Raw genomic sequence first — 19,872 nt, 5'->3', positions numbered from 1 at the left:
TAAAGGGAGCCCAGGCTAGGCCATCGGGCAGGTTGAAGAATCAACACTGACGGACTCGAAGGGACGTACACGCAGCCAGTTACTCAGTTGGCCAGGTCGGCTCTGGCCATGCCTTTCGGTATGGGTCCTTTCAGTCCTTCTCGGGCAAGTGGGCATGGGTTCTTCTCTCATTGGGCCACCTGCAAAGGATCATGACAAAGATGGTGGTGATGATCTCAGTGAATAGGGATGATGTCCAGGTCACGGCCTGTTGTGCGTGTGTACATACATGCCCACCTGTACACCCACGGTGCAGAACATTACAAGCTACAGTACCGAAGAGTGTCTCACAATCTACTGTGGATACGGACTTGTTCTTACAACGAGACAGGAAAGGCTGCCATGGTCCGTAGAGTGACGAGTGACGTCATTTGAGGAATGTCACATTCCGATTGTGCTGCTTCTACTCTTGAGAAAACGAGGAAGATTTTTTGGGGGTTCAAGACAGGTCAGTCTGAGGATGAAGGGTTTAAGTGTGTAATTGAAGAAACCTGATGGACTTTCACTTTTGGTCAAAATAGTACATTTTCAAAATTCAAAACCAATACTTCAAAGGTGAAGGTATATGAGGCCTAATTAGTTTCAAATAATAAAAATCTGGGTCAGTCATCCCCAGAGATGGTCATTAATCGAAACAATGCGAATGCTCCAGTCTACAAGGATCTCAATTGAAAACGAAAGCGAAAGCACTGTACTCTATTGGTTGTCAATCTAGAGGATTCAAGCAATTTGTGCTGAATTCTCCTTTGCAATGATAGCCGATGTTCTTCTTTAAGTAGTAGTAAGTAATCAGCGTTCTCACTTTTTCACCTGCAACCTTTGAGTCAGATTGAATATGGCAAACCCCATTTATTCATTTGTATCACTTGACCCTCAAACTTCAAACTCATCATCAGCCATGCTAGAAGCCTTCTCTAGTCATCTCTGTGATCTAAGATGCGTCTAATGATGAGGGACGAAGCTAAGCTGACAATCCATCATTTTCGGCGATCTTCTTTACTCTGCAGTTAAACCAATGCGAATGGCTAGTCAACGTAAAAAGCTGTGACCAAAACTTAATTGTGTTCGGTGGGAAAACCGTATTGGCCGATATCAAACTGATGGTGAAAATCAGAACGCACGCAATCAAGCAAGCCTACCAGCAACCATAATTTGAAAAGATGCAACCATCAAGACACACATCTGGTCGCCTGGAGTAAGCATATGATTTAGGATAGCATGACAAATGGATTCTAAGGAAAATTTCACTTTGTTGCTTGAGATAAAAAGAATACCAAGGGTTACTCCAGTGTAATCTGCACAATAGAAGCAGAAAAATCACCTAAGTGATCTTTGATTTATTAACATATCGAATGAGTTGGTCATCCAAACTTCTTCCCACTCAACCAACCAGTTTTGTAGCCGTAACGTAAGCCATCTACGTACTTGTGAGCCCATAACTAAATACGGTAATAACAACACCTGGAACACGGGGATCGGATCCTCTTGCGTTTGTGAGGTCATGTTCTTCAAATATTAGATTCGGACACTTTTGAAACTTTAGTGGTTTCATTATGCCTATCTTTCTTCTTCCAAGAATGGTATCTCTCAAGGCTGCTTTGGGGACTTCGCGATTGGTGCCGCTGGTCTCGCTTATTCTATTTTCCTCACAGGCTTTGAAGCCTCGGAAGGGAAGGTCATTGCCGACTGAATGTTATGGCGACGAAAGTGATTGGTAGGAATGCACCAACAACTCTCGACATATTTGGGCGATGAACTTGTCCTCGTTAGCAACTAGATGCAGTAAAAAGCCGGATCATTTTTTACCCCATTGACCTCTGGCAAAAGGAGCGAGGCAAGTCACGGTTTACTTTTAAACGCCCACAAAAACTGATTTGTATCTTGTAACGAAACGACAAAGGATTTATTTCCTGGCAACTGACTTCCATCCGTCCGTCGGGGTATTGTTAAATATCATTAAAATCACCCACGGTTATTGGCTCTAATTTACATTTGTAGCCAACGGGGCTGTTTTGGGGGACTTTTCCCTTATAAAAACCACACATTCAATGAGTCCCCACAGTGTCATTTTTCGAATTGAAAAATGGGAGCATTTTTATCCACCTCCTTTAAGAGCTGCTTTCCTGTTGGTCGTCGTGATTACTCTTTCCCCTTTCTACAAGGTTCCTTGTAACAAACTAGAGACCATAAAGCAAAATATAGTTTCTTCGTATATTCATTAACAAGTGAACTACAATTTTTCATGACACGCCTTCAAATGTATTTGCTTATGAAATGCGGTTTTCATGGGTAGAATATTGTCTCTCAACTGTGCAAAGGAAATCAACCACTGTTGTTAAAAACTTCATTCCATGCCTGTCTGCTCATGAAAACGCAGATTTCGACGAATTCAATCTTTGCTTCTTTTTGTTTTAAGTCATGATTTTACCTTGAAAACCTCTTCAAACGAATGAAAAGTTCGGATTTCCAGAAGTTAATATGGTCAACACCTGAAACTAGTTTGCCATTTTATGCCCTCCTGTTTAAGGAAGAACTTAGGCGAGCCTTGCTTACTCTTGGCATCCAAAGGTGAAGCTATCAAAGTTGCCTGGACTATATTGACTTTCTTCAAGCCTCATTTTTGTAACGTTCATCCACAAAAATCAGCTCCCATTGATTAAATAGATATTCTCTCAATTTGGCCAACATATCGAGAGTGGAAGTAAAATGACAGAAGTGGAAGCTTCCATGCCAAAACCTACCCCCACTCGTCCGAAGAGCTGTAGAATTAGCAAGCAATGATGCAGTTCATTACCAAATGAAGACTTGTAAAGAACCAGTTTCAGACCATTTGATCATAGTTTAGTTGCTATCCACTCACGATTTCCTAGAATGCTGTATCCTGACATGTTGAACGGATGTGAAAAGTTGACAATTGGACTGGGTGACGAGGTTTTAGTAGACTTGACAAGGCGGCGACAAGCGTGAGACAAATCCATTTTTTGCCATTAGAGCCAGGACAAAATCGAATCAGATGAAAATTGTCTGTTGGAAAACAAATTTCCTTTTCATTGTTCTTTTCCACCAGAATGTAAGCAATACAAAGGTACTCGTACCTTCACTTTCACGAAGAAAATATGACCAGTTAGGCTCACCACATTATAAGTTCATCCGGGCGTTTAGGCATTCAGCCTGTGAAATTGAGACCAAAATTAGGAATGAGATATGAAGACGTTTTACCTCGTCATGAACTTGGGAATGATTCATCATCAAGAATTAACGAAGTTTCTCCACCAAAACGCTCCGGGTTCCTCAATCTTTGCCTGCTATTTAGTTCGGAAAAGATTGGGAAAACTTTAAACGGATTTGAATTCAGAATGCTTTGCCTACAATTTATGAGCCAAGGCCTTCGTTAAGTGGCATTGATTTTTATTGATTTTTTCTTTGCAAATATTGCTACTTGGTCCAATCTGTCTGATAGTTAGCGTGGGTAATTGAGTAACTCTTATTGCCTCAATCCCAAGCTCTCAAGGTCTAGACCTAGGCTGGTACGTCCCGAGACGATATTTTTCCCGTGGCTTCAGATTGAATTTGAAATCCCGTCAGGTCAAAAGGTTTCGACATAATTGCAAGAAAAATCCGAGGAAAATTAAAGTGAAATCTGGTAGTTGCATGTGACGAATCAAAAAGCCCCCGAGGATTGACGACACAATTATGTTTATTTGGTGGCTCACAACGATTTCTGTTCCATTTACATCGAAGAATACATTCTGTTACACAAGGTAAAAAATTAGCACTTCATAACGGGAGAGGGAAAGGGTCGTGGGGGCAAATGTTATGTCAGTCAGTGGATGCATTGACGATAGGTATTGCCTCACTGTGTAAATAGGATAACATTTTCACATTAAACAGCATCACCACACACCTCGTGTCTTTCGAGGTAGGGCTCCAAACAACTTCTAGTGACACTCCTTCAAATCGGGGGACACAGCACCGCCCAGCCAGTTCCGGATTGAAATCCTTGTGCGAGTGGTTTAACGCTTCACTGGTGCGAACACAAGCTGATGAACATGTCGGAGGAAGAGGTGAAGGGGGCTGGAAACCCTCCGGAGACCCTGAGGGCTATCCTTATTATCACACTTCCAATTTTGCATTAAGGAAGTCATTTCTGGTAGAGAGTGACTATTGTTCAGGATCACGATTGAATCACTTTTAAAGGGTTCACAAACAAGGCTAATGCGAGAAGAACAACACTTGGTACGCAGTTATAGTATTGGTATTAGTAGGAGTAAGCATAATTGTAGGTGTAGTGGCAATAGCAGTAGTAGTAGTAGTAGTAGTAGTAGAAGTAGAAGTAGAAGTAGTTGTAGTTGTAGTTGTAGTTGTAGTTGTAGTAGTACTAGTAAAAGTAGTGGTTATAGTAGTAGTATTGATAATGATGATAATAATTGTAGTGGTGATAGTAGAAGCAGCAATGATAAGAATTATAATAATGACAATAGTATTAGTAAAATGACGAAAATGATCGTGGTGATAGTAATCATAATAGTCCTTTGTTCATTTAGTGATAGAGAAAGATGATTATCAGGTATCACGGATAAATGAGGGTAATTAACGAAGAATTTGGCACCATATTTGAGGTTGCGTGATCCCGCGTGGGATATTATCCCGAGGTGTACTTCTGCGGTATGTCCGCCTGTGCGACTCCTCAATCCGGGTGTCGTCGTTTTGTAAGGCCAAAAGTCAAAAGAAGGTGAGCTCAAGATTCTTGGGGACTCAATAGCGTATCGATGTCTGTCTTCCTGACTTCGTCAATCGTCTCTAACTGGGTGTCTATGTCAGCTTTGGCGTGATTGTCTTCCTCTTGCTCATCAAAAGTGTGATCTCCGGGGATCTTGTGCTTCTTCTCACCACTTTCTTCACGCTCGCACTCCAGTTTCCAATAGGAATAATTGGAGTTTATGATATCCATGAGCTCTTGGAGGTCGGTGAATCCTATAAAGGAGGGATATAAAGATTAAGAGCGGGTCAAGACTCGGGGAGAGCAATGTACCATTCTTACCATTCCACATCTCAAACATGTCAATGATGAAGAAGTCGTAAAAGCCAATTTGAGATTTTGGAATAGAACAGGTCGTGCGGTCGAATTGGGGCATCACGACGGGGAGTCCCAGTTTTTTCTCATCGTCAGTCTAAAAGTATGTAAAATGAGTGAGTGGCACCACAGACTGCCCAATTTCTCACCCCAGCCCCACAAATTCAGTTTTTTGAAGAGGGAATTCGCTGGAAATAAAACTGGTTGGCTACCTGAGTAAAATACTCTTCGGCTATACGGTAAGCCCAAGCCTGACAGATTTTAAGGGGCCGTGCGGGATTTGATATGTCGGCGCATTTAATAATCATCCGTTTAAGTATGGCCACATTCTCAGCAGTATTTGGCACATCGTGGATCATATATTCCGAATTCACGGGGCTGATGGCGCCATCTTGAGTTGGTCCAGCGTTGCCTCCGGGTGATCTCATCATGGAGATCCCTTGCCCTGAAGCATTGTCGTCCTCCTGGAAATATCACCATCATCATCATTCATGAGAGCGAATTGACACTTAACTTGTGTCGTGGGCTCCTATGAGGACTGTGACGGGACAAACAAATTGATGGACTAACCTTCAACATGGTCCTTCCGAAGACACTATTAAACTTATTGACGTGAACAAAATGTTTGGACATGTCGGTGGCCAACACCATGTCGATGACACTTTGCCTCATGAGCTTGTACGTGTCCCTGTCCAAGTTGTCAAAGATGTTCACGCGCTTGTCCGACGTGGAAAGTTTGAAACCCAAAGAGGCATGGTGGTTCTCCAATACCGTGATGTCATTGTACAAATAGGCCAATTCGCTACCGGAATTGCAGAGGAAGGCACTGAAAGCAGGTCCCAAAGGTAATTAACTTTTTCGATTAGCGATATCACGCCCACTAACCTATTCCTGCCCGGATGGTTAACATCGTGAATGACGGCGGCTATGAGACACGCGGCCTCATCCAGCTCATCGCAATAGTCCTTGACCTTGGGAGAATCGAGGAAGCACGCGGTGGCATGGAGGACGTCCGCAGCGTGGGTGGAGTTATGGTAGGTGTTTGAAGTCTTGTAATTGGCTTCAATGACGGTCAACCAGTTCTGCAGCGTGGTCTCTGAGCACTTCAGTGTTTTGTGTACCTCAAACCGTAACAAAGTGGACATGCCCAGCCACAGAAGGCATCTGAAATGGCAATGGATCGTTTCATCTTAAACCACACCCCACATGTGAGGCTGGCTGGCCTCTTGGGTGACTTGGGCGCCCTTTAAGCTATCGACTATATGTACACATTCAGTATGACAGGGCTATTCATAATTCAAACTCATCACGGAAGTTGAGCCGACTTGCATTCTATATTGTGAAACGGTGGAAACTTGGATAGTCTTTCAATCAAACTTGGAGACAAGTTGGAAAAGCTCTATGGAGTAAGAAAAACTTTTGTTCAAACATGAATCTTCGACATGGCGCACTAACAACCGAAAGTGAATTCTAACTTCAATCTCTAAGGCCCTGGCTTGACGACGACATACACGGTCTCGGAGTCTTTTGTTATTAATAGTACCGTTTCTCAGTCAGTTGTTCCAATTCGAGGATGTTAAAATGGGACCAGGTATCGCTCTTTTCGAGCAATTCTCGGAGCTGAATGGGCGAGTTGTCCAGATTTGGCATTGATGGTCGGTGGCCAGCGTGAGCTCCGGAAACATTGGCCAACTTGGCAGACCCGGTCTCGGAAGAACTTCGGCGCTGATTTAGAACGTCTCTCGTGGAATTCTAAAAGGATGAACATAAGTAGATGAGCATCAAAATATTGGTTTTGAATAGAGGAAGGTTATTTTTCGACAATGGCAGCAAGCAGCGATTTCAGTCAAGGAAGAGAAAGAGAGGAGGGAAGGAAGAAGACAGAGAAAGTCACGGATGGGTTTCTTACGGAAATTTGAGGAAAAGGGCACCCGATATCGATGGGTATCCAGATTGATAAAAGTGGGGGGGGGATATTTTCAAAACTTTTCCAGAGTGCTTGAGTGTACGTATAGCTCATTTATCAAGGAAAAAAGAACAATAAAGAGAGTGCAAGGAGTCTCGTTATAACAGATAAGAACGATCCATTTTCGGTGTTTCATGCCAATTATTACATTGCTATTTCTGGCTGATGATTCGTATGGTCATACAAGGCATGCTCAAAGGGACAAATAAGAAATGGAATGCACATTATCAACAATTGATGAGGAAAGAGAGAAGTCAAATATTTTCGGATCCGATGGAGGTCGAGTCACAGCAAAGTTATGAGTAGGATTATCTTTTAGGATTAATAAGCCTAACGAACTACAACGACAAAGACACTCAAGACGTTCGTATGAATGAATGTTTTAATGGTATGTTGGGTGTTATATTATTGTTTAACATATGCAGGAAAGTTGGAGTTTAGGTTGTCAAATTATCAAAGATCCACCATCTTCTTTTTTAATGAGGGACTGGGCTGTCCATGTAATCTCGAAGGTTTGTGCAAATTTGGAAGAAAGTTTGAGAACAAATGTTAAACGTTTCGTGGTTTGACAAAAAAATGTAGAAGAGTCAGTACAATTATTTCAAAATACCACTTTGTAAGTCCGGCTTCAGCGCACAATGAGATGTCCTCATCCGCTTTTTCTCTTGTTTCCTAATGTAGATTTAGGTTTCTTTCCAAAAAAGCACAGCCTTAGATCTTCCGGATGGAGGATTGAGTTACAGTTTCTGGAGTCGAGATTGAAGATTTTCACGGACAAAGGTCAGGAAGACGAGCAAGCATCGAGGATTTAAGATACACTTGGCTAAGACTAATGTTGGATGCTTAGGTCGGTGTTTGTACGGTATGTAGATGGTTGGTTGTTTGGTTGGTTGGTTGAGTTAACGCAATAGTGGCTCCTAACTAACTTACTCGTCTTCGTCTGGAAGATGTTCTTAAGACCGAACTTTGCCTACTAATAACCGAATTACTTCGGGATAGTGATGTGCCTGATGCCTCAAAGGGTTTGGGCCCGTGCTGTAAGAAGATCATGAAAATTTTCGGGTCTGTGCATAAAGGAGGAAAGAGTGAGAAAACGAGTCAAACTGAACCCGTGACAGGATCCGTACCTGGGTTCAGGCCTCAATCCAAAAGGCCAACATTAATTGAGTGCCAAGGGATAAAGGGCGAAGGCAAGGGGTATTTATTTGCACACGAAATGGGGCAAAAGTATTGAATGGAAATGAGGGCAGGGGCATTCGACTAAGTTTAGAATAGTGGCAAATTCGGGGAACCATTGGACAGCAATCACGCAACTGCCCGGTTTGGAAAATTGTATTTAGACGGATTTTTTTTTATTCTGGCGCGGTTTACCAGTTCCAAATGAGTGAAAGTCAACAGATATCAAGTTTCACGTGTTTGGTTGTCAACTCAGGGTGGAGTACGACAAAGTCAATGTGTTTTTCCCTATTTCGAGCGGACGGTACTCCATCCAATCGAGCGATAGGGAAGCTTTTATGATAAAAATCCATTAAGTTATAGAGAGGGAGGGGTTGAAGGCCAATAGCTATCCTGTTCTGTACTGGGTCGATGGTGAGTACATCGTAATGTGCCAAACCCGAAAATGCTCACCGCAAGCAAAGCTCCCAGTAAATCCGTGGTGACTGCATCCGTTTTCTTCTTACGCTCACGTTCCACTTCCGGGGAGAACAGATTTATGGAGTCTGTGGCTTGCAGAATGTCGAGGACCTAGAAGCGACCGATTTAGAGATCTTACTAGGCAATATGTTCCCCGTTCCAAAAACACCCATTGGGCTAATTTGACCCCGGGACAGAAGTTTCTGAACTCTTGCACTTGAGAGACCTAAAATAGAAATCAATGGACTTACGCGATCGAGTGCCTGAGCAATGTAGAGTGGAGAATTCTCCTGTGCAGCCAAAATGATGTTGATTACTTTTGTGATTGGGGCTTCCACGGAAAGGGAATGCATTTTGGCATTGCTCTGCCTTCGAAAGCCATGATGGCCACTTGTTGGGGCTGCGAGAGAAACCAAGTGTGAGAGCTCCAATTAAACAAAAGCCTGATCCTCAAGGCCCCTTTTCAGGTCTTCAGCAAGTCAAGACGAGGAAAGGCAATGAGGAGAGGTCTTGTGCGTGAACGGATCAAAGTCAAGCCTCAAATGGGATTGACTTTCGGGGGATGAACAAGAGGTTCAAAGGCCGTGCCCGTGAGCCGTTCGAAGATGGTGGATGGCAATACAAAGACAGGACTTGAAAAGGGCCAATGAATGAAGACGACATGTCTCGACAAATAGCACACGTATTCTCACCATCTCCCATAAGGGCAGCAACATCACAGGAAGCATTTCTGAAAGACTTGAGACTTTTCCTTGAAGCCTGACCTGGGACTGACGTATTTTGTGGAATTGGAGGGGTCTCGTATAATTCCGAGAACGATTTTTCCCTGAACAAAGGAGGAGGCTGCTTCACATACACTATGTGGTCGGGAGACCTGGAAATTCAAAAAGAAAAGCAAACGGATCAAAAACCAATTCCAGCCAAATGCGGCGAGGGAAAAGAAATAGCTCAGATAGGGTTAGCTGGCTATTCTGAATAACATTGCCTCTCAACTCAAAGCTCTATGTATGTAGGAGTTGCCTTGAAATGAATGCGTACTGTACATAAATCCTGTAGTTTGCGCTCAATTTTGGTATAATGTTTAAGTGTTTACTTCCTGCTCCTTTCCCTGCTTCTGCTTTCGTAAGGAGTCCACTAAGATACAATCAACGGCATGGTGTTATTGAATTAGTTGCAAGTTACGAGAAGCTTTGTTGCTTCAACATTTGCCGCTGAAAGGGAACTATGATGCTATAAACCATTGTCGTGGTTCGGTTCCATTGTCTCTTTGATCACGTACTTATCCACAAAGACATGATGTATTGTATGGAAAAAAAATCGCTTCCTCGTTCCTCAAACCAAACGCCGCTATCCAATAATTCCATTTTCGTTCCTGGCTCTATTCGATCGAGTCGGCTTTCCAACCGACATAATTGAACTGATGCTCGGATGCTCACCCTTTTGACACAATGGATATAGGAATGGCCCTCGTTTCCAATTGAATGAAGTCACCGGTTTTCCTCTTACAACTAAGAAAGCCATCCCAAGATTTGCCCAAATCCAACTTCTGACGGACAATTTCGCTTCCATGCATTAACAAAGTCTGGAAAGAAAAAGAAAGGATCATGGAACATGGAACATGTGAGTGGGTAGGTAGCCAAGATGGGGAGCTTTGATGACGTTAAACATCGACTTAGATGGATTTGAGTCCTTCTAGATCAAGACCGTCGAGTTAAAGCCGTTTTGAGCTTATAAACTTAGGTGCTCCTCATCTTACGTAGTCATTATGTTGGAGGAGATGGAGAAGGAGGAGCAGGAGCAGGCTTAATTCGTCGGTGCCAACTTGGAGGTATTAGAGGGATTAATAAACTCTCAATATTGACATTCGTCTGAATGAAAATTTTGACAGTAATCCCACCGCGGAGTAGATCAGAACCTGGTCTAATTGAAGACATCCGCGAACATTTGTTTATCGAGTGACAGGACTTCGAAACGTAAGCATGACATCGTCAAAACGTAAACCATATAGTTCCTCTAGAGGGTATAGTTTCACATTGAGCAAGAAGGATCATTTAGGCTTCAATCCTGAAACACCTCGATTGCCAACCACTTTCTCATCGGCTGTGCGGCCAAACAGTAAATCTTGTGAAAAGGAAAATTATGTGCGCAGAACCTATAAAAAATGGCTTCAAGTTCTAAAACCCATCCAATACTTAAATTGCATACAATCAAAATGAAAGTAAAGAGTAGCCATTATCGTATTTGATTGACACATCCTGTTCAGGAATTCTTACTTTCTTTGCAGCCAAGCTCAATTTATCCTTTCTTTTACAATTTAGCCGACCAGTCGGTATTTTCCCACTGGCATTGATCCCCAGTCAGGGTCTGACTGGCTCTATTAAAGGTGTTTTGATGACTAAGGATATATTTGAAGGGATCTCCGTAGAAAACGAGAGATTTGGTGAGTTACTGTGTCACCCTAGAGATTGGGTTTCCTTCAAAACATATGGAAATGAACCCAGTTCCACTGTGATGATCATAGCAATTCAGACAATGTGATTCGATTTCTACAAATTTCTCCAACTCGGACGGACTCGTCAAAGCGAGACCGAAAATAAGGGATTCATTCGTCCGCTCTCGTCTGAAAGTGAAAGAGGACTCCTACGAAAAAAAAATCGATGCAACTGGCAAGCAACAGGAGAAGAGGCCTGAAACCTTTCCATCTTTTTCCTGACCTTGGAAACTTGTGGAAAATCTTATCCCGCTCCAACACTCCAGTGAAGGTCTTTTCTAATACGCCTCGCATTGGAAGACCAATAGCCTGGACCCTCTTCATCATCGGACCAGGAGAGAACCTCACCTCTCACTCATACTCAAGGAAATGTTCGCGTCAAAGCTTAGGCCTCAATGCCTCATTAGTCATTATCTCATCCGCAATATCCTAGACGTACAACCGTTACATTTTCATTTAAAAAAAAAAACACCAGTTTTTGTGGGCATGATTTGCACTTCCTTTTTTCCGAGGGAACCCAAATGCCATTGTTACAAACTTCATATCATTGCCTTTTTGTTTACAAACAAGTGAAAATCAACTTTTTTAGCCACTAATGAAAAGAAGTGCTCTTAAGCAAAGGACTCCGAAACTAGCGCAGTTCGCAAATGCTTCCGACTACTCGACTTTTTCGGATGATTTCCTTCGTTTTCACCCAGAGGTCTAGTGAGATCCATTACCCAATTTGACTATAGTATGCATAACAAAGAACATCCTGCTTAAAGTTTTATACGTACAGTGTAAAAAAAGGCTTATCTATCCTTGTCGCAAATGAAATTCCTGCACTTTAGCTTGAGTAAAACAAAATCAATTCAAAGCCTAACGCCGCCATCGAGAAATTGAGATGAGATTCGAGCCAAAAGCAACGTACACACACTGTGTGAAGTTCTCCTCTGTCCTCTAAGAATCGCCTCCCTCCCACCGTCACGCCCCATCTCTTATCTCTCTATTATGCATTACTTACCGATTCTTTCTCAGTCATACTGTTCTCGGCGAGACCACTGATGGTTTGAAGCTCCCACAGACTTCGGTCCTTCACGTCGTCATCTTTGAATCCCAAGACCCTCTCGGAGGCCAGATTACTAAACATGAGTTTGTTCTCGTCATCTGTGATCTGAACGATATCACGGCAGTTGTTGAGGGCTGACAACATGGTCTCAAAGCATTGAGACTTGAGGGCATTCTCGCAATCATTCCGCAGAATCCAAGCCAATTCATTCAGCCAATACCCGCGGCTACTTGAGTCCAGAAGGATCTGCAATACGAAAAAAGGGGCACATTTGTCATTTTCCCCCTTGAAACTCGAGCCTCTTTCATATTTTGAAGCGTTTCCCTTTGGGACTGACCTCATTTATAACACCAGTTTCCCAGTTAATTCAAGTTCAAAGTGTTCCTTGTTCATGCATGGCTTTCATAGCTAGAAGTCCAAACTAATATTCTTTCATGAACCTCTAGAAAATGGACGGGGATGCTGAGGTCAAGAACTACCATTTCGGATTTAAATGAAGACAATGCGAGCCTCTTCAAATGAGATTTACTCCAGGTCGTTATGACTGCGTAAGTCTAATTTCAACTCGATTGAACCACTGGTAATTAATTGATATCCACAAGAGGGCGATCCCGATCATTCTACGTATGAAGAGTTATGTAGTGAGCTTTGAGAGGGCACAAAAGTTGACATGGTCGTTCGATTGGGATAAAATTTGACATTTGTATACATTTGAGCATCTAGTGATGACGACCTGATGGAAGGGCTGTCTCTTGCGGAGCGCAAAACTTTGAATATGATCGGAAATGTGAAATATAGATGTTAACGTCCGTGTCAATATTCCAGTGGTCCTTCACAACATTAATAAGGCCACTTGCTGAGGAAAAACGTTGGCGTCTTCAGTATGTGTGAATCAAAATATCTTTGAAATTCAACAAAATTATACATCTGATAATGTCACGGGTGGTTTAAACAGTAAGCAATAATAGTCCACTGGTACCAAATCAAAATTGGCATTGGAAAAATTAGAATTCTCCAGGCCCAAAATTGATTAAATATCGCACAAATAGCATTCATTTTCCCATTTTCCTTCTGATGTTTTGTTGGCGTCAAAGTATTTTAGGGCCAACATTTTAATGAGTTAATTATTCTTATCCATGTATTTGAGCCTTTTATGAGCTCGCAATCCTAGGGTAAGCACTTGTTTGCTGAAATTTGAGACATGGGTGTTGTGGCCTAACTATTAGAAACACTTTTATTTGTTAGAAATTTTCTTATCTTTGAAAAAGGGATTACAGGCTCCCCACAATGCAAGGAAGATAAGCAGGAAATGCTTAGATTATAACCTATCTGCCTTTATCAAACCGACCGTTTAAATGATTTTGGTCATGTGACGTACATCACACGCATTTCATCATTCATTTGGACACAATGCATGACATCCCCCGACATCAAGGGGCGATTATCAATCAAATGGCCACGTATTTCTTGGACATGAGAAGGAGGGGTACTTGAACTTGTATTTTGTCCTTCTTTTCTATAGCCTCGACTTTCGCCATCTAACCCGGTTTGAAAGAATATTTTCATACATTTTCTCAGGTTCTCATTCAAATATGACTTTTTATTACTAGAAGAAAACATCCGCATTAATCTAGCAAAATAGATGAAGATTACCAATACTCCACAAACCCAATTGGGAGTAAGCTAAAAAAAATTGAAGCTCAGTCCTCTTCTTTCATTAACATCTGACATCATCCATCACTGACAAAGGACTCTAGATTCAAGAAGGCTGATGATGCTAGCATGAGATGGTAAACGGTTCAGATTGTTTTGTATGTTGTACTCTGGCTTTGAAGATAGTTTGTTCATAAAAACAAGTTGTCATGTTCTTTTTCAAAGGCCTTCAAGGCTCTTGTTGGTTTTCTTGGTAACATACGGTTAGCTCTCTGGAATACCAATTCTTCCTCCATTGACGTCACGAGTTGATTTCTTAACAACATGAGGAGTTAACGCATGGAATGATGTCAAACCACTAAGATTTACGGAGTTTAACGCTCATTACTTTGGTCAATGTAAACGAAGTAGTTTCCAAACCTCTTTGGGGTGAGTAATCGAGACCCATTATCAAAAAAAGCCACGTTCACAATAAAGGCCTCGCCTTTTGCCCTTCTTTTATGGTTTTACGGTCAAGAGATCCAAATTCAGCGCCAACTCTTCTTAGATAAATGGCATCAAAATACTCTGCAAAAGCTGGAGTCGTTCTTTGCGTATGATTGGGCCCAATATCTCGAATCAATTCGGCGTTTTTCGAATGCACATGGTAATGAGACTAAATAGATGAGAGCGAGTGTATGAATGAGGGAAAGCGGTGCCCCAACCTAACGGCCGACAATCAACAACAAAGGCTTAGCTGCCGGCCTTGTCGTTATTTGGTGGTGTCTTTACTATTTAAGCGATGAGAAGGAAACTCTTCGTTCTCCGTCCTTGAAAGGACAGGAAAGAAATGATATCAAGTTCCTATTTCAAAGAGACACAAAAAGAGAAAGGGAAGCACAATAAAGATATCGTTTTTCTCTTCCATCCTTGGTTGGTTGGGTGCGTGCGTGTCCCTCTTACAAATTGGAAGATTTTGAGGTTGGGTTGCAAATTCTACTGTCGCTTTCTCGGTTTCGTTGTGCTCACTCGCCAAGATCTTTTTTTTCTCTCTCGTTGAAGGATTCTTGATTCCACGAAAAGGACAGGATTTTCTGCCTTTTCTTCTACGTTGGGTGCACGTACAGTAATACTTGTTGTAGGTTTTCATCTTAGTAACAACGGTGCTTTCGGGCTATTCCATTATGTTGCTCCCCCTCATTGACGTCAATACCATGTCAGATGAAAAGGCTCGGGGAAACACACCAAAAAGTGCAACTAGCTCCTACCTCGAAAGTTTTTCCACAAAATGCTTTCCAGACCCGCCAAGTTCCATAGTTCAAGAGGGGCTCAATAAATTCCAAATTACAGAGCATTCAGCTTCACAGTCAGAACCAAATTTACTCTCAAAACAGAAAAATGCAGTGTCAATCAAGAGGAGGATTCTTTTTTCATCGAGGCCTCCAGTGTGACCAAGACCTAAAGATAAGGTAAGGCAATTTCATACCCAGAAGAATGGAAGTAATTTAAAATCAGAATTGAATTCCAACACGACAAGACACGGGTTAGAAGTATCAGTCGATATGCTCTAATGCAAAGGCCATTTCTCATATTTGACGAGCTAAAACTTACCCGGGAAAAGCCAGCCGAGAGATGAGATTCGATTACTATCTCCTCCTTATCATAGAAACTAGAACGAGAAGAGATTAATTGGATTCCTGCACTTTCGGGAGTCGGCGAGCATCTCTCGCAACTCAACGACTAAGCCAAAGAAACGGGTAAGGAGTCAATACTCGTTTTACTCCGTGGATCGTGGATCGAGGATCGAGGATGATATGTTATAGTAGCAGTTCTTGTACTGACCTCTTTTTAACAATGCCAACGATGACTGTAACCTCGCTGACGACATTTTGATGAACGGCCCTGGAATTGAGAGGAAAAAAGCATCGCCATGAGCACCATACGGATATCGGGGCTAATCATCGGGAAGTCCTAGATATGAAACGTATGATCAATATTGAAGCAGTTTACACGCTCATCCTTCTCTAGAACAAATATTTAATGTCTTGTCAGTAATTACAAGCTTAACAAAGAGTCAAGAAGACCATTTCTCTTCACGTTCATATCGCCCTATAGCCACATGGAACTTCAAGCGAATTTTTATTTTTGTTTGTAAGGTTTACGGGCTTTTCATCGATGCTTGGGAATGATTTTCCAGTAACTCACGTCATTTTCTATAAAAGACTTTATTAAAAAAATGAATCGTATTCTTTTGCATTTTTACAGGCTCAGTTTCTATTCAAGCCATATTTAGTCAATCTTTTTCAGGTTGAGTCCGAAGTCACGTTATGCAAACCACACTTGACAACGGCAGATTTTAAATACCCTAATCAAAGGCAATAGTTCTCCATTACAAAAAACTTGAATGTTCGTGTGACCTTGAACGCCCTCACACTTGTTGCTTCAAATGAAATTTGAATATTTTTGCCACTTGTCAAACTGCAAACGATTCAAATATGTACTATACAATGGCTAAGCCTCTTCAGTGTCCAATCAATCAAATACTTTTTTAATGGGATTGTTGTACTGAATGTATGCATGCGTATCTTGCTCCCCTTTGCGCAGAATGTATTGGGGAAATCTTATAAAAAAATTTAAAAAAACCAGACACTCACAACTTGGATGGATCTGTTAAATTACGCTGACGTTCCAATATTTTGACTGTTGAAACAACATTGGCTTCAATACTTGTCTTGAATAATCCTGTCTGAACATGAAAACCTGATAAAAAAAAGTAGTTGATTTTTTGACTCAAATCTCCAAAGCTCAACTTCATGGAGGTACTTTTGAAATCTTATTAGTTCATATGACGGAATGTGGCTTATTAGTTCGAATGTTATAGCTTAATGGATATATGGATATATATCATCAATTTTTGGCAACCCCGCTCTTCATTATCAAACATGTTATAAAAACACGAAAGAATCTACTTGTTACTCCATCCCTTGCCAAATGACCTTATACTTTGTCAAAGACGAGTTCAGCCCAACTAATTTTCCCACGCCAAGGGCTCCAATTTCAAACACCTTGAAACCTCGTACGTAGTTCTCCGTACGTTTACAAGCTATCATTGCGAAGTTACTGAGGGCTCTACTCAGAAATGAATGGAAGGGCGTATATATACCTCGTTAAAGCGTTGCTTTTGAAGTAGTAAAAGCTCTTTCCCCATGTGTACTCGTATGCTAGCCTTTTTTTTGGTTCCGAGAAACGTTGGCCATTCGGCATCACAAACTTTTTTGCTACGTATTCAGAAACTTCAAAATCAAGATACTGGGTTGGAGAGATAACCTACAGCCTACGTAGTACATTTGAATACGGCAACTACTCTTGAGCTCCCCCCTGAACAAACTGAAATCAATCAGTCACTTTCATCTACTTTACGAAAATGACATTCACAGAGCGGAAAATAGTAATTAGGGCATACCGGGCCGGCCGTGAATACGTCATTTTAAGGTACAATTACCCCTTATGAAAGCTATTGAAGGCTTCATGTAGAAATTTCTAAAACTTCCATTGCTTTACCCAGATAATTGGCCTACTCTTTTTTAAATATAAGTTATCCTAGAGCGCCATCCATGAATGATATGTAAGCTGAAAGAGCTCCAGATAATCTTGCTAAAGCTAAGGAGGCTTTTGAAATTTCTACATGAAGCCTCCAATGGCCTTTAGGAAACGTCATTGAACAATAAAGCCTGATTCATGGTTCAGTAGGGGGTTTCCCCAATTTCGAAACCTGTTATTTCCCTATTAACTCTGGATTCAATGATATTCTCATTGTAAGTCAAACCACAAAGATAGGCGGTTACGAAATTCGAGAGCTCGCTGGCCTAAACTTTCGCCATATGGCCACAAAAGTACAAAGATTCGCAACAGAGGTCGCCAGGCCGATTAGGCCTTTCCGTCAATTACTTGGCAATTCAACTTGCTTGAATAAAAGAACGCCACGGAGACCAAGTCTACAAATATTGGAAATCATGGCGTAGATTGGTTGGTATAAGGAGATTATAGGCTGGACAATATTTGGTTCACCATAATATTCACCCAACAAGCATCAGTTCATCAAGCGGTGCAAAATAAATGTTACAACTCTAGTGGGTGCTTCATGAAATTAGAATTCAGTTCAATTTGATGACCAATTTACGTTGTTTTGAAAAATGTATGAAATGTACTTTAAAATACAAGTATTATTTGGAAAAGGTTTATTCTAAGGGGACCTGGGTATCTTATTTTAATTTTTTTAAAGATTTTAACCAATTAGCTGCTTCGTTCCACCATTCCAATTTCGTCTAGCAACTGATCAAGATACAAAATGTTTGAAATCCATCCTTGACCTTACAAGAATTTGATGGACAGTTTTCAAAGTTCAGGACAATATTCGTAAGCAAGCAAGTGTTAAGTAAATTAAAAAATTATTTCTTTAAGCGTTCATCAAACTATATCGAATATTTTTCATCAGGAAACTAACACATTGTTCATATGTAGCTGATTTCCATAGAATTCCGATTTTGAAAAACCATCCAAAAGAGTGGCAACAACCATTTTGACCCGAATACATGTACATGTAGTGGCCTGATATATACATTGTATGATTGCAGCCTATTTCATTTGAATCGAGACTGTTGTTTTGGATATGTTTATTTCTGCGAGAAACCGCAGACAGAAGAAAGATGAGTTGGAGGCATGACTCGAAATGATGTTTTATAACATTTTTCGGTATGTCCCTTGGCCTTTGCTGCAGCCTTAAACTTCGTGACTATGAAGGCCACACTGGCAGTTACTTCTACCTACTATGGAAATTTAGGTCCGCTTTGTGGTTCGATCTTTTTTATGAAAAGACTTTGATAGATAGTTGACCGCGGTTTTTGCTCTATTTTCTATCTTTGATGAAATGGGATATATTTTAGAGATCTTGACAATGATCTTTAGGGACGAGAGTGGCTCTAAATTCCCTGGCGAAATGGGTGTATACATCAGTATTTTTTGAAAATTTTCACTTCGTGCGTAGGGCTCATTTTTTGGGCTGGAACGCCAATGAGATATTTACTCGCAAAGCTGAAGTATTATGGGTATAGCCATCATGTAACAAATTGGCTTCGAAATTATTTGACGGGACGGGAACAGGCCGTTAAATTAGACGACAATGTTTCTAGCCTTTGCACTGTAACTTGTGGCGTTCCTCAAGGAAGCATACTTGGCCCACTCCTATTTTTGATTTACGTCAATGATCTTCCCAATGTAACACCGTTTAAAATAACAATGTTTGCAGATGACACGACACTTCAACATTTTGGCAACGATCTGATAGCAATGGAAGAGGACTGTAATTGTTGGTTCGAGAACTTAAGAGAATGGTTTAGAGCCAACAATATGTCGATAAACTTAAAAAAGACCAAACTAATGTTGCTTAATCCTTCTAATAACGCCACTAATGACTTCAATTTGGTAAGCAACGGTCAAATTGTTGAACAGGTAGGGACAGGTCGCAGTGAGTCCACAGTGAAATTCCTGGGCCTTTACTTGGACGAAAAATTGACTTGGAAGATCCATTTGAGGGAAGTGCGCAAGCAAATTAGTCGAACACTCTTTATCCTTTATATGGCAAGAAATGCTTTGCCGCAGAACATGAGACTTATTTTGTATAATGCTCTCGTGAAAACAAAACTAGACTATTGCATTGAATACTTTTGTCATTCCTCAGCAATAAACGAGCTATTGACCTTACAAAAGAAGGCTGTGAGGTGGGTTGTAATGGCAAAAAGAAAAGCTCACACAGCCGCATACTTCAAAAAGCTGAACATTTTACGAGTTAGGGATTTGGGGATGATTAAGCAGTTAAAATTTGTTCATGACTGTATGAAGGAGACATCTCCTAAGAACTTCCACAATTTTACGTACAAAGTCCGAAGGGGGGGAGACATTTACTTAAACTTACCTTTAGTCCGGAAAGC

At 41.3% G+C, this 19,872-nt stretch overlaps 1 protein-coding gene across 3 annotated transcripts in view; it reads right to left on the bottom strand.

Annotated features, from left to right (window-relative positions):
• Positions 1–3,718: 3,718 nt before the first annotated feature.
• Positions 3,719–19,872, bottom strand: part of LOC131879668 (high affinity cAMP-specific and IBMX-insensitive 3',5'-cyclic phosphodiesterase 8A-like) — a 29,879-nt gene continuing 13,725 nt past the window's right edge. Inside the window, exons 5-18 of one of the 3 annotated variants that reach the window (XM_059226036.1) lie at positions 15,728–15,787; positions 15,497–15,554; positions 12,209–12,499; positions 10,151–10,296; positions 9,407–9,588; positions 8,966–9,114; positions 8,709–8,825; positions 8,010–8,114; positions 6,657–6,865; positions 5,999–6,277; positions 5,684–5,939; positions 5,326–5,577; positions 5,081–5,210; positions 3,719–5,013 (exon numbers count right to left, since the gene is read on the bottom strand). In XM_059226036.1, the coding sequence (XP_059082019.1) occupies positions 4,778–5,013; positions 5,081–5,210; positions 5,326–5,577; positions 5,684–5,939; positions 5,999–6,277; positions 6,657–6,865; positions 8,010–8,114; positions 8,709–8,825; positions 8,966–9,114; positions 9,407–9,588; positions 10,151–10,296; positions 12,209–12,499; positions 15,497–15,554; positions 15,728–15,787 (2,470 nt within the window). In that variant the 3' untranslated portion in view covers positions 3,719–4,777. The remainder of the gene's footprint in view (positions 5,014–5,080; positions 5,211–5,325; positions 5,578–5,683; positions 5,940–5,998; positions 6,278–6,656; positions 6,866–8,009; positions 8,115–8,708; positions 8,826–8,965; positions 9,115–9,406; positions 9,589–10,150; positions 10,297–12,208; positions 12,500–15,496; positions 15,555–15,727; positions 15,788–19,872) is intronic. The other 2 variants (XM_059226037.1, XM_059226039.1) reach the window with 2 other exon arrangements.

The sequence above is a fragment of the Tigriopus californicus genome, chromosome 4 (genome assembly GCF_007210705.1).
Source record: "Tigriopus californicus strain San Diego chromosome 4, Tcal_SD_v2.1, whole genome shotgun sequence".
In the NCBI taxonomy this organism is placed as follows: Eukaryota; Metazoa; Arthropoda; class Copepoda; order Harpacticoida; family Harpacticidae; genus Tigriopus; species Tigriopus californicus.
Note: the sequence above shows the minus strand (reverse complement) of the source record. Positions and strands in the feature narration are given on the sequence as shown.